Source organism: Euprymna scolopes, chromosome 28 (genome assembly GCF_053919585.1).
Source record: "Euprymna scolopes isolate OS-2025 chromosome 28, ASM5391958v1, whole genome shotgun sequence".
Lineage (NCBI taxonomy): Eukaryota > Metazoa > Mollusca > Cephalopoda > Sepiida > Sepiolidae > Euprymna > Euprymna scolopes.
The window spans coordinates 16,266,388-16,282,020 of record NC_136509.1 but is presented as its reverse complement, the minus strand read 5'-3'; the positions used below and the strand labels follow the sequence as shown (position 1 = coordinate 16,282,020).

General features: G+C 29.7%; 1 protein-coding gene across 1 annotated transcript in view; it reads right to left on the bottom strand.

The window, feature by feature from the left end:
- The window catches only part of LOC145249495 (A disintegrin and metalloproteinase with thrombospondin motifs 6-like), a 733,443-nt gene that overhangs the window by 456,097 nt on the left and 261,713 nt on the right, over positions 1-15,633 (bottom strand). Inside the window, exon 4 of the mRNA XM_080111103.1 lies at positions 8,069-8,280. Coding sequence (XP_079967229.1) covers positions 8,069-8,280 — 212 coding nt within the window. The remainder of the gene's footprint in view (positions 1-8,068; positions 8,281-15,633) is intronic.

Sequence of the window (15,633 nt, the reverse complement as noted above, 5' to 3'; positions counted from 1 at the left end):
CAAAGATGCACAGGTGTATTCCGCTATACCACGACCGGAAGTGTATACAACTTCATTTTTGTATATTATTTGCAGGATTTGGTTTATTCAGACTACTATTCTCATCCAGAGTGTTATTTTTCACAACGTTTGGGTCGATGTAACCGACCTTCTTCAGGTTTATATTGTCGAATTCTGAAATCTTCCCTCAAGGACCTATGGCATAATATAAGGTACTTGGTAAAATTCAGTTGTAAATTACACTTTTCTTGAGGTTAAAGGTTCAATTCTCAGTACGAGCAGACTCCAAAATACAACTGCGACTTGTTAGCACTTCTACTACATCATGGCTGACAGAGCAAGAGCATGCTATCCATGTGGAGTAAATAAAGGGGTTGGTTTCAAGTTTTGTGCAGATTCCAAGGTTCGACTAGATACAACTGAAGAAGGTCAGAGGTTACATCGACCGAAACGTTATGAAAATAACACTCAAGATTAGGGTACAAGGATTCAAATAATGCGATTATTCTTTTTAATTTAGATTTTCTTTCATCCGACTTTCATTATTGAAACAAATATAAAAAGAAAAACCGTTTGTGTATAATAATAATAATAACTAGCGGGAGCTGTGGAACTTCCACAGGGAACTCATTCATATGTAATATATTGATGTTGGCATTCTGTAGATGTTCACTGTAAATGGAGACGCTCTGATATTATTGTAGCTTTTTTCTTAAAACTGTAAAAGTAGTTATCTAAGCTAGCAGAGACACCCGGCATAACCCAGTTGTAAAGTATGCTTAAATATGATATTTTAATTCTAGCAAATTTCGTATATATTATTATAGAGTTCTATATATTATTATAGAGTTCTATCGATTATCTATTATGATAGAGTTATATTATTATAGAGTTCTATCGATTTTTATATATTATACAGTTGCGATTTCAAAAATAAAAAAAATATATCCGTATGACTTTGGTGCATTAGCTTGAATCGAAACCGAAATAAAAACTTATGAATATATATATATATATATATATATATATATATATATATATATATATATATATATATATATATATATAACTTGAGTTCCTTCAGCCATAATTGAGTCCGAAAGAAGCAAAACTTATGAAGAATTCTTGGTAAAATTATTTATGACAAGAAATAGAAGAACATAATAATTAAATGAGCCGGATGTAAGCATGACACACAAAAGAACACACACTATTGTATCAATATATAGATAATAAGAAGAAGAAAAAGAAGAAGAAGAATTAGGAACAATCCCGAAAATCTTTGAAAAAAGAATGAGAGAAATTGGAATCAGAGGAATGACTGGAAAAATACAACGAACAACAATAATGTAAATGACTGAAATATTAAGGAACACCCTTGAATATGGAGACTAATACCCATGAGCAACAAGCGCAGATCAGACAAACAGCTGCAGAGACAAAACATGTAACGCTACATGGAACCAAGAACATTGAAGCTGCAGGCTTATAAATTCTCTAACCCCGCCCCCCATCCCCCATTACCACATCACTGCCCCTCCCCCCAAAAAAGAGCGAGACTGAATAGCCAAGTAGTCAAGGAGGAAGGAAAGACAAAGGAGTGAGCACTGACCAGACCTCCACTGTATAAGTGCGAAGAGAACTGGGACCTTGGGGAGGCTTATTGCCATTCAAATTCCAGTAAAGATCTCAAGATCCACTGCCAATGAGAAATCAATGACAAACAGCTGTTGCGATAATGCAAATTTATTTGCAAATGTTATCAAAAGAGATAGAGAGTACTGGAAAATATGGGGAGACTTGTTGTCACTCAGCTTCCAGGGAACACCACGGGCTAGGTTCAATGAGATCTTTGATGACCTGTGTGAAAGCTCCTTGTGAGCCCATAATACTACTACTACTACTACTACTACTACTACTACTAATAATAATAATAATAATAATAATAATAATAACAACAACAACAACGTTCAACGTTTTTGGAGATGAGAAATGAATCATTTAATGCCCCTCCCTCTCAATAATTCATAGAATTTCTTTTGAATGAATTCTGTGAATACCATTCTATAAAGCCAGTCTATGGCAGTCTTGTAATGTCAGAAGAAATGTCGGGCAGGCATTTACCCAGAATCATCCTCTGTATTGTTTGACCCAGTTTTTTTTTTTTTTCAGGGTTTTAATTCATTTTGCTGAAATATTTTCTAAACTCCTGACCTTCAAATGAAAAAAAAAAAAAAAAAAAAACCCAAGTTGTATATCTCCTTGAATTTGTTTTCTTTTCCTATGAAAAGCCCAGTAGTTTTCTGAGTTTTCTGCTTTAACCTAATTTAAAAACCAAAGATGTTCTTTTTCACTGTAACCTTGGAACAACGAAAACTGCTTGGAAAGCAAGAATGCGTTTTTCTTCGGATATAGAATTACTAATAGCTCAACCTCCTCACTCGTTTCCTTTGAAATTTTGCCCATTAAGCTCTTTGTAGTTTTATGGGTTTTCTAATTTCACCTAATTAAAAATTAAATAAATACTAGCAAAGGTGCTCGGCGTTGCTCGGTCGTAAAATACGCTTAAATATACAGTAGCTTCCAAAACTAAGGGACAAAATTTTAAAACCTAATATTTGTTAGAAATTATGACAAGACCATTGCCAACACCCTCAAAATTCAAATCCAGACGGTTCAATGCTTGACGGCACAGCTCAACAGAGTCTCCGGCCACGATTATGGTCTTTGGTGTGTTTTCAAGCGAGGACCACATCATGCCACCTCACATCTTCGAAGTTAGCTTGAAAATCAACACTAAAATGTATCTGGATGTGCTGAAGATGTGGTGATCCCCTGGTGCAATCAGGTGACCTTGGCAGACCTTGGGCTTGGCAGCAGGACTCTGCCCACAAGCCCAAAGACACCCAGGCTTCGCTTGAGAAGGAGTGCTACACTTGGTACCATTCTCTATCCTTCCTCCCCCGACCTGAACCCACTGAGCTACTTTGTTTGGTCATACGTTGAGAACAGCACCAGCATGACCTCCCACAACACCACAGCCAGCGTGATCACTGCCATCGACTGAGTATTTACCGAGCTTCCATCAGCACTCCCAGTTCCAGACCCATATTGAGGTGGTGTTTGAAACTAAGGGTAACTATATTGAATAGATGTCAGCTCTACTACATAATCAAGTTACCCGAGTTGATTTTTGAAGTAAAAATTTTTAAATGAAGGTGAAATATATATATATATGTCATCCACATAGTACTGTTTTGCTGTTTCACAGCTCATCAGTACGGCTAGACAGACAGCTACCTCAAACCAGGATTGAAACACGACCGCCTGTACGACAGTCAAGGCTTCTAACCATTACACTAATCGGCGGCTGCTGTGCGAGTCTTGAATTAATGATGCTTTGACATTGTCCGAAATACCTAAGCTCCATTTGTTTACAAAAAGAGTATCGCTTTATATGCTTATGGTAACTCGTGAATCACTTCTTAATATGCTCAACTCAAGATAAAGAGCATTATAGTCATCCACATAGAGTACTGTTTCGCAGCTTCTCAGTGCGGCTAGACAGGCAGCTACCTCAAACCCGACTGCCTGTATAACAGTCAAGGCTTCTAACAATTATGCTAATCGACGGCTGCTGTGCGAGTTGTGAATTAACTATGTTTATATATATATATATATATATATATATATGGGTGTGGCTCAGTGGATAAGGAATGAGCGTGGAGAGTTGTATGTTTTATATTTGATTCTAGCTAGTGGCACTCAAGTCATATATATATATATATATATATATATATATATTTAATTTTAGTTTTGATCTCACTACCATATATTAGGTTCAATATAATAATCAGTAGAAAATTATCTCCATATTTCGTATGTATTATTGTTTATTGTAGGTTGCTAGATTCTAATGTGACTATATCATCGAAGTCTCCTGTTTTGCACACAGCTGGAAATGTCGTCTCAATTATTAAATCATTTCTCTCTGATAGACTTCTAAGAGTAATGGTTGATATGCAAGAAATCAGAAGCTCACAGCATTAATGCTAGTGTCTCTCAAGGTTCCATCCTGGGCCCAGCTCTTTTCATGATCTTCATCAATGATCTCCCAAATCACATTCTTAGATCATTCATAGACATTTATGCAGACGGCATTATCATCTATGGCAACACTTCAAAGGCTGGAAATAGTAAAAAATCTCTGATTCTATCTCTCTGATCTTGAGCACGTGGTGCAATGGGGAAAAAGTGGCTGGTTCATTTTAATGCATCGAAAAGCAAGCTTCTCTCTTTCCATCATCAACGCTCTGATCCACATCTAACCAGAATTGAAATGAACAACTCTTGTCTTGAGGACACTCCATGTTTAGACAAGCTTCTTGGTCTGACCTTCATTTCTAATCTGAAATGGAGCACATACATCAAATCCGTTGCCAACGTTGCTGGGAAAATGGTTGGATCATTCTAGCACTCCAGTAGATATCTTCTAGGATGGAGTACTATAGCCACATCCGAGAAGGAGCTGCTCGGAGCACTATCCTGCCTTAATCTCTCAGTACAGACCAATAAGTCTCCTGTGCGTCATGAGTAAGTTGTTGGAATCCATATTAAATAAGAAGTAGTCAACCACCTCAACAGAAAGACCTTCTTAGTGACACACAATATGGTTTGCGCTCTGCAAGATCTACAGCAGATGTGCTAACGGTTATATCACACAGGATTAGTGAATCTCTTGACAAAGGTTTCCTTTCCAGGGCAACTGCTCTTGACATATCAGAAGCCTTCGATAAGGTATGGCATAAGGGCCTACTTCACAATATTTCCAGCTACGGTATTACTGGAAATGTTTTCTCAATCATTAAATCATTTCTCTCCGATAGGTTCATAAGAGTGGTGGTTGATGGGCAGAAATCAGAGGCCAACAGTATTAATGCTGGAGTCCCTCAGGGGGTCCATCCTGGGTCCAACTCTCTTCCTGATCTACATCAATGATCTCCCAAAACACATACTTAAATCATTCATTGACATCTATGCTGATGACACGACCATCTATGGCAACACATCAAAGGCCGTAAATGACAAAGTTCTCTCTAATTCTCTCTCCTCTGATCTTGAGCGTGTGGTACAATGTGGGAAGAGCTGGCTGGTCACTTTTAATGCATCCAAAACCAAGCTGCTATCTTTACATCATCAACGCTCTGATCCCCATCTGGCATCAATTGAAATGGATGGCTCTCGTCTTGGGGAGGCTCCATGTTTTGACAAGCTTCTGGAGTTGACATTTACTCCTGATCTGAAATGGAACACGTACATCAAATCTGTTGCCAGGGACACTGGGAAAATGGTGGGATCCTTCTACCGCTCCAGAAGATATCTCACTACTGATGCAATTTTCTATCTTTATAAAAGCCAAGTACGTCCAAGGATGGAGTACTGCTGCCACATCTGGGCAGGAGCTGCTAAAAACATCCTATCCTGCCTTGACAGAGTACAAAATAGGCTTCGTGGTTTAGTGGGGGATGCCCTTTTCTCTTCCATGCAACCTCTCTCCCACAGAAGAGACGTTGCAAGCCTGTCTTTGTTTTATCGCTATTTCCATGGCAGATGCTCGTCTGAGCTCCAATCCCTCGTCCCCCCTCGCCAATCTTCCACGAGAAACACCCGTCTGGCTGAAACTACTGTTAATAATTTTCCCCACTCTTTATCTGTGCCTAAATCCAAACGTAAAGTCCATGAGCAAAGCTTCTTTCTTAGAACTGCACGCCAGTGGAACTCTCTGCCGCTTGCCTGTTTCTCACCTGACTACAACTTGGACGTCTTCAAGTCCAACATAAACAAACTTCTGACAAACCGCCCCTTTAAGTAAGACACTCTATCAAAACCCCCAATACTAATGATTACTACAATACTATCTCATTGATTACTGTACACGCAATAACCCTTATCCCTTGATAAGTGGTGACCCCCATGTAAAAAAAAAAAATCAAGGTCAAAACAACTTTATAATCTAGTAGGTGATGCCCCTTTCTCTTTCCTGCAACCTGTTTCCCACAGAAGAGATGCTGCGAGCCTGTCTCTGCTCTATCACTATTTTCATGACTGAGATCCAATCTCTGATCCCCCCTCGCCAATCTTTCATGAAAAACACTCGTCTAGCCAAAATCATTATCAACAATTTCCCCCACTATCGGTGCTTAAACCTAAACGTAGATTCTATGAACAAAGTTTCTTTCCTGTGGAACTTTTTTGGCTAAGTTGTTAACGGTATGGACTAAAGACTTTACAGTGTAAAGTTCGAACCCAGTTTGTTGCACAGAAAGACTTTCACATAGAATGTTGGCAACCTTCACATTATCCTTATTGTAAGTACACGATATTTTTCTAAAAAGAATTCTAAATAGAAATATATCAGGGAAATTCATGCCAATAATAGAATCATCGGCATTACGGCATATTTCTCGAGACATTAGATTGTTGCATTACTTTACGGCTGTTTTCTAGGCGGTGATAGCTGATTGGGCGTCCCCAACGAAACATCTTCCCACAGATATTTTAACGGAAGAAATTTTGGCATTATTATTATCATTATCATCATCAGCAGCAGTAGTAGTTTGGCATAAGAATGATACTTTTTCTGTAAAAATTATGTTTATTTACTTTTCATGTTTCACATGAAAAAGTTAACAATTCCAAGAAATAAATATTACACATATTTTTTTTTAAATAAAAGTAAGAATTGTTCACATTGTTCCATTTTTTTTTCATATAAAATGTTAATAATAATAGAATAATATTAAATAATAATAAAATAAAAAAATAATATTATAATATTAGATATATATTATAATACAAAATATTTGTTGGAAGATGTTTCATCGGGGACACCAAATCAGTTATCACCGTCTAGAAAACAGCGGAAGTAATGCAACGATGAAATGTCTCGAGAAATATGCCGGAATGCAGGATCGTACGAAAGAATTGAAGGCCACGGTTTTTTTTTCAATCCACAGAGGTACGAAACAATTGTCAAAAAAAACAAAAAACAAAAACAAAAATATATATATATATATATATATATATATATATATATATATATATATATATATAACAAATAAATGTAATTATAGACAAGATAAGTTACTTTTCCACTTAACAGATTAAGTTTTCAGTGCTTTTATTTCATGCAAAATGTTTATTCGGTTCGAAAAATAAGTACTATTGAGCGCTACGCGAGAAAAAAAATGGCCACAATGTCTTGATTATCACTTCAAAATCTATATATCTATAAAAGTGAACGTGTCTGTGTACCTGTGTGTCTGTGTATATTTCCCTACGCAATAACTCTGTCAATTTTTAGTCTACAGACTCGAAATTTGATATACAAATTACTGAGATTTGGGAAAATTGATATGATCGGTTTTCGGACAGAAATTTGGCTGTTAAGGGATCACAGTTCAACGATTTGACCTTTCAGAACTCTATCAAACGCCTCTCAAAATTTTTGGTCTAAGCACTTGAACTTTTAGATATAGGTTCCTTGGACATGGATCTAAATTAATAACTTGATTTGAGCTCAAAACAATAAATTTTAGGGGGTCATAATAGGGGTCAAATTAAAAAAGAATTGACCGTTTTTTATTGTATTTTATTTTATTTATCTTTTTTTTTTGCTCAGCATACACCTCCAAACACCCGGGCAACGCCGGACACCCATTCTAGTAAGAAATAAAATATAATAGTGGCAGAAACGCACCCAATAAATGTCACGGTGACATTTAGTGGGTGCGTTTCTACCACTATTTTGTTTTATTTCTTATTTTGAAGTCTTTGACGAGACTTCAAAAACACTGCAGCCATTTTTTCTTGTTCTCCGCTCCGGTAGCTTTTCAAACCGAATAAATATTTTACATTAAATAAAAACGCTAAAAACTTATCCAGTTAGATAGAAAAGTAACTTATCTTGTCTTTGACAGCATTTATTTGTTATATATTTGTTTTTGTTTTTTTGACAACTTTTTCGTACCTCTGTGGATTGTAATACAAACCTGTAATGCAAACTTACAATGTTCATGATGGTCAGCACGTAGGTCTCCATATCTTCGTTGTAGTAGTAATTAATCATGACCGGATCAACGACGACTAAAGTCTCCACATGTTTCTCCGAGGAGACGGATCGCTTCCTTCTTCGTCTCTTCTCGTACTCCGTGGTCTTTCGCTTCCCTCGTTGTTGATGTCTTTCGTAGATTTCACGCTTCCTGTTTGCTTCTTCGGTATCTGCAAATGAAAAAAAAAAATGCTGTACCCAATATCTTTCTAGAAAGAATTCTTAATGGAAAGATACCTGGGAAACGAATACCAACCAAATCATCATAAACGATGCTCGATAACAACAAATCTCGCAAGACAAAGGAAAGAAAATTTACTTTTTGTAGACTTCTTACGGACATTCTAATTAACAGGGTTACAGATTCGTTTTATTTCAATTATTGGAATATTGTTTCGATATATATATATATATATATATATATATATATATATATATATATATATATATATAACTAGTTTGGGTGCCCGGCGTTGCCCGGCTGTTTGGAGGTGTGTATTGAATAAAAAGAAAGAAAGTGGTAGTAGGCAGGCAGCCTTGAACCCGTACCGTGAAGGAGGAAAAGAACGTGAAACAAAAGAAGAAAAAAAGTGACGTCTTTGCTATTGCTCCTATCGCCAAACTGAAAGTAGCGAAGGTTTAAAATAAGGCTAGCCAATCAAAAACAGGGGATGCCTTTCGAAAATATTGGAGATAAAGGCGACCGCTCCCTGTAGAAAAGTGGCCAGTTGAGAGTGAAGGAATTAATGGTTTTAGCCAATTTTTCGATATTTGTCACCCGAAGGGTTGGGCTTAAAAATAATGCCAATCTCGTGAAAATCCGTCGCCTCTGTCGAAAGTTTTTGGCAGACATACATACATAAACAGACTTTTGCCCTTTATATTATAGGCTAGCGGGGGTACTCGGCGTTGCCTGAGTGTTTGTAGGTGTGTGTGTTTTTGGGTAAATGAAAAGAAAAACCGTTGGCCGGGTGTCCCGGGTGTTTGTTTAAAAAAAAAAAATGAAACCTTGACGCGCAGTTGGAAAATAATAAAGTGTGAAAAAAAAAACAAAAAAACGTGTGATGTTTAACGGCAGGTGCCCGTTTTTGACGAGTTAATGACGTCAACTTTGAGTGCGGGGACAGTGTTTTATTTACCGCGAGTTTGTTCGCTTCTTTTTTTATACGAAAAAGCTTAATGCACATGCGGCGATCGAAAATTGTTGAATATTTATCTTTTCAAAGTCGGGCAAATTAAATAGACAGGCGACCCCGGTTGTTAACTCGTAGATATTATCATTTAGGCGCGATATAAAAAGTTTTAAGAAGTTGTAAGGCGACCGATCGGTTCTCGAAAAAAAGACTTTCTTGAACATACACGAAAACGCATACACACACACAAACATTTTCGCTTTTATATTTATAGAAGACTGGCGGCGGTACCCGGCGTTGCCCGGGTGTTTCGAGGTGTGTGTGTGTGTGTGTGTGTGTGCTCTTAAATCAAAAAGAAACATTTTTATCCTATTTCATTTTTATCCTATTTGATTTTTATCTTATTTCATTTTTATTCTATTTCATTTTTATCCTATTTAATTTTTATCCTAGTTCATTTTTATCCTAGTTCATTTTTATCCTAGTTCATTTTTATCCTAGTTCATTTTTATCCTAGTTCATTTTTATCCTAGTTCATTTTTATCCTATTTCATTTTTATCCTATTTCATTTTTATCCTATTTCATTTTTATCCTATTTCATTTTTATCCTATTTCATTTTTATCCTAGTTCATTTTAATCCTATTTCATTTTAATCCTATTTCATTTTTATCCTAGTTCATTTTTATCCTAGTTCATTTTTATCCTAGTTACTTTTTATCCTAGTTACTTTTTATCCTATTTCATTTTTATCCTATTTCATTTTTATCTTATTTCATTTTCATCCTAGTTCATTTTTATCTTATTTCATTTTTATCCTATTTCATTTTTATCTTATTTCATTTTTATCCTATTTCATTTTGATCCTATTTCATTTTTATCTTATTTCATTTTTATCCTAGTTCATTTTTATGCTATTTCATTTTTATCCTATTTCATTTTTATCTTATTTCATTTTTATCCTATTTCATTTTTATCCTAGTTCATTTTTATCCTAGTTCATTTTTATCTTATTTCATTTTTATCCTAGTTCATTTTTATCTTATTTCATTTTTATCTTATTTCATTTTTATCCTATTTCATTTTTATCCTATTTCATTTTTATCCTATTTCATTTTTATCCTATTTCATTTTTATCCTATTTAATTTTTATCCTAGTTCATTTTTATCTTATTTCATTTTTATCTTATTTCATTTTTATCCTATTTCATTTTTATCCTATTTCATTTTTATCTTATTTCATTTTTATCCTATTTCATTTTTATCCTATTTCATTTTTATCCTATTTCATTTTTATCCTATTTCATTTTTATCTTATTTCATTTTCATCCTATTTCATTTTTATCCTATTTCATTTTTATCTTATTTCATTTTTATCCTAGTTCATTTTTATCCTATTTAATTTTTATCTTATTTCATTTTTATCCTATTTCATTTTTATCTTATTTCATTTTTATCTTATTTCATTTTTATCCTATTTCATTTTTATCCTATTTCATTTTTATCTTATTTCATTTTTATCTTATTTCATTTTTATCCTAGTTCATTTTTATCCTATTTCATTTTTATCCTATTTCATTTTTATCCTATTTCATTTTTATCCTATTTCATTTTTATCCTATTTCATTTTTATCCTATTTCATTTTTATCCTATTTCATTTTTATCCTATTTCATTTTTATCCTTTTTAATTTTTATCCTAGTTCATTTTTATCTTATTTCATTTTTATCTTATTTCATTTTTATCTTATTTCATTTTTATCCTATTTCATTTTTATCTTATTTCATTTTCATCCTATTTCATTTTTATCCTATTTCATTTTTATCCTTTTTAATTTTTATCCTAGTTCATTTTTATCTTATTTCATTTTTATCTTATTTCATTTTTATCTTATTTCATTTTTATCTTATTTCATTTTTATCTTATTTCATTTTTATCCTATTTCATTTTTATCCTATTTCATTTTTATCCTATTTCATTTTTATCTTATTTCATTTTTATCCTATTTTATTTTTATCCTATTTCATTTTTATCCTATTTCATTTTTATCCTATTTAATTTTCATCTTATTTCATTTTTATCCTAGTTCATTTTTATCTTATTTCATGTTTATCTTATTTCATTTTTATCCTAGTTCATTTTTATCCTATTTCATTTTTATCTTATTTCATTTTTATCTTATTTCATGTTTATCTTATTTCATTTTTATCCTATTTCATTTTTATCCTATTTCATTTTTATCCTATTTCATTTTTATCTTATTTCATGTTTATCTTATTTCATTTTTATCTTATTTCATTTTTATCTTATTTCATTTTTATCCTAGTTCATTTTTATCCTATTTCATTTTTATCTTATTTCATTTTTATCCTATTTCATTTTTATCCTATTTCATTTTTATCCTTTTTAATTTTTATCCTAGTTCATTTTTATCTTATTTCATTTTTATCTTATTTCATTTTTATCCTATTTCATTTTTATCCTATTTCATTTTTATCCTAGTTCATGTTTATCCTATTTAATTTTCATCTTATTTCATTTTTATCCTAGTTCATTTTTATCCTATTTCATTTTTATCTTATTTCATTTTGATCTTATTTCATTTTTATCTTATTTCATTTTGATCTTAGTTCATTTTTACCATAGTTCATTTTTATCTTATTTCATTTTTATCCTATTTCATTTTTATCCTATTTCATTTTTATCCTAGTTCATTTTTATCCTATTTAATTTTCATCTTATTTCATTTTTATCCTAGTTCATTTTTATCCTAGTTCATTTTTATCTTATTTCATTTTTATCTTATTTCATTTTTATCTTATTTCATTTTTATCCTATTTTATTTTTATCCTATTTCATTTTTATCCTATTTCATTTTTATCTTATTTCATTTTCATCTTATTTCATTTTTATCCTAGTTCATTTTTATCCTAGTTCATTTTTATCTTATTTCATTTTTATCCTATTTTGTTTTTATCCTATTTCATTTTTATCCTATTTCATTTTTATCTTATTTCATTTTTATCCTATTTGATTTTTATCCTATTTCATTTTTATCCTATTTCATTTTTATCCTATTTTATTTTTATCCTATTTCATTTTTATCCTATTTTATTTTTATCCTATTTTATTTTTATCCTAGTTCATTTTTATCCTAGTTCATTTTTATCCTAGTTCATTTTTATCCTAGTTCATTTTTATCCTATTTCATTTTTATCCTATTTCATTTTTATCCTATTTCATTTTTATCCTATTTCATTTTTATCCTATTTCATTTTTATCCTAGTTCATTTTAATCCTATTTCATTTTAATCCTATTTCATTTTTATCCTAGTTCATTTTTATCCTAGTTCATTTTTATCCTAGTTACTTTTTATCCTAGTTACTTTTTATCCTATTTCATTTTTATCCTATTTCATTTTTATCTTATTTCATTTTCATCCTAGTTCATTTTTATCTTATTTCATTTTTATCCTATTTCATTTTTATCTTATTTCATTTTTATCCTATTTCATTTTGATCCTATTTCATTTTTATCTTATTTCATTTTTATCCTAGTTCATTTTTATGCTATTTCATTTTTATCCTATTTCATTTTTATCTTATTTCATTTTTATCCTATTTCATTTTTATCCTAGTTCATTTTTATCCTAGTTCATTTTTATCTTATTTCATTTTTATCCTAGTTCATTTTTATCTTATTTCATTTTTATCTTATTTCATTTTTATCCTATTTCATTTTTATCCTATTTCATTTTTATCCTATTTCATTTTTATCCTATTTCATTTTTATCCTATTTAATTTTTATCCTAGTTCATTTTTATCTTATTTCATTTTTATCTTATTTCATTTTTATCCTATTTCATTTTTATCCTATTTCATTTTTATCTTATTTCATTTTTATCTTATTTAATTTTTATCCTATTTCATTTTTATCTTATTTCATTTTTATCCTATTTTGTTTTTATCCTATTTCATTTTTATCCTATTTCATTTTTATCTTATTTCATTTTTATCCTATTTCATTTTTATCCTATTTCATTTTTATCCTATTTCATTTTTATCCTATTTCATTTTTATCTTATTTCATTTTCATCCTATTTCATTTTTATCCTATTTCATTTTTATCTTATTTCATTTTTATCCTAGTTCATTTTTATCCTATTTAATTTTTATCTTATTTCATTTTTATCCTATTTCATTTTTATCTTATTTCATTTTTATCTTATTTCATTTTTATCCTATTTCATTTTTATCCTATTTCATTTTTATCTTATTTCATTTTTATCTTATTTCATTTTTATCCTAGTTCATTTTTATCCTATTTCATTTTTATCCTATTTCATTTTTATCCTATTTCATTTTTATCCTATTTCATTTTTATCCTATTTCATTTTTATCCTATTTCATTTTTATCCTATTTCATTTTTATCCTATTTCATTTTTATCCTTTTTAATTTTTATCCTAGTTCATTTTTATCTTATTTCATTTTTATCTTATTTCATTTTTATCTTATTTCATTTTTATCCTATTTCATTTTTATCTTATTTCATTTTCATCCTATTTCATTTTTATCCTATTTCATTTTTATCCTATTTCATTTTTATCCTATTTCATTTTTATCTTATTTCATTTTTATCCTATTTTATTTTTATCCTATTTCATTTTTATCCTATTTCATTTTTATCCTATTTAATTTTCATCTTATTTCATTTTTATCCTAGTTCATTTTTATCTTATTTCATGTTTATCTTATTTCATTTTTATCCTAGTTCATTTTTATCCTATTTCATTTTTATCTTATTTCATTTTTATCTTATTTCATGTTTATCTTATTTCATTTTTATCCTATTTCATTTTTATCCTATTTCATTTTTATCCTATTTCATTTTTATCTTATTTCATGTTTATCTTATTTCATTTTTATCTTATTTCATTTTTATCTTATTTCATTTTTATCCTAGTTCATTTTTATCCTATTTCATTTTTATCTTATTTCATTTTTATCCTATTTCATTTTTATCCTATTTCATTTTTATCCTTTTTCATTTTTATCCTATTTCATTTTTATCTTATTTCATTTTTATCCTATTTCATTTTTATCCTATTTCATTTTTATCCTTTTTAATTTTTATCCTAGTTCATTTTTATCTTATTTCATTTTTATCTTATTTCATTTTTATCCTATTTCATTTTTATCCTATTTCATTTTTATCCTAGTTCATGTTTATCCTATTTAATTTTCATCTTATTTCATTTTTATCCTAGTTCATTTTTATCCTATTTCATTTTTATCTTATTTCATTTTGATCTTATTTCATTTTTATCTTATTTCATTTTGATCTTAGTTCATTTTTACCATAGTTCATTTTTATCTTATTTCATTTTTATCCTATTTCATTTTTATCCTATTTCATTTTTATCCTAGTTCATTTTTATCCTATTTAATTTTCATCTTATTTCATTTTTATCCTAGTTCATTTTTATCCTAGTTCATTTTTATCTTATTTCATTTTTATCTTATTTCATTTTTATCTTATTTCATTTTTATCCTATTTTATTTTTATCCTATTTCATTTTTATCCTATTTCATTTTTATCTTATTTCATTTTCATCTTATTTCATTTTTATCCTAGTTCATTTTTATCCTAGTTCATTTTTATCTTATTTCATTTTTATCCTATTTTGTTTTTATCCTATTTCATTTTTATCCTATTTCATTTTTATCTTATTTCATTTTTATCCTATTTGATTTTTATCCTATTTCATTTTTATCCTATTTCATTTTTATCCTATTTTATTTTTATCCTATTTCATTTTTATCCTATTTTATTTTTATCCTATTTTATTTTTATCCTAGTTCATTTTTATCCTAGTTCATTTTTATCCTATTTCATTTTTATCTTATTTCATTTTTATCTTATTTCATTTTTATCCTATTTTATTTTTACCCTATTTCATTTTTATCCTATTTCATTTTTATCCTATTTTATTTTTTTCCTATTTCATTTTTATCCTATTTCATTTTTATCCTATTTCATTTTTATCTTATTTTATTTTTATCCTATTTTATTTTTATCCTATTTTATTTTTATCCTATTTTATTTTTATTCTATTTTATTTTTATCCTATTTTATTTTTATCCTATTTCATTTTTATCCTATTTCATTTTTATCTTATTTCATTTTTATCCTAGTTCATTTTTATCCTATTTCATGTTTATCTTATTTCATTTTTATCTTATTTCATTTTTATCCTATTTCATTTTTATCCTAGTTCATTTTTATCCTATTTCATTTTTATCTTATTTCATTTTTATCCTATTTCATTTTTATCCTATTTCATTTTCATCCTAGTTCATTTTGATCTTATTTCATTTTTATCCTAGT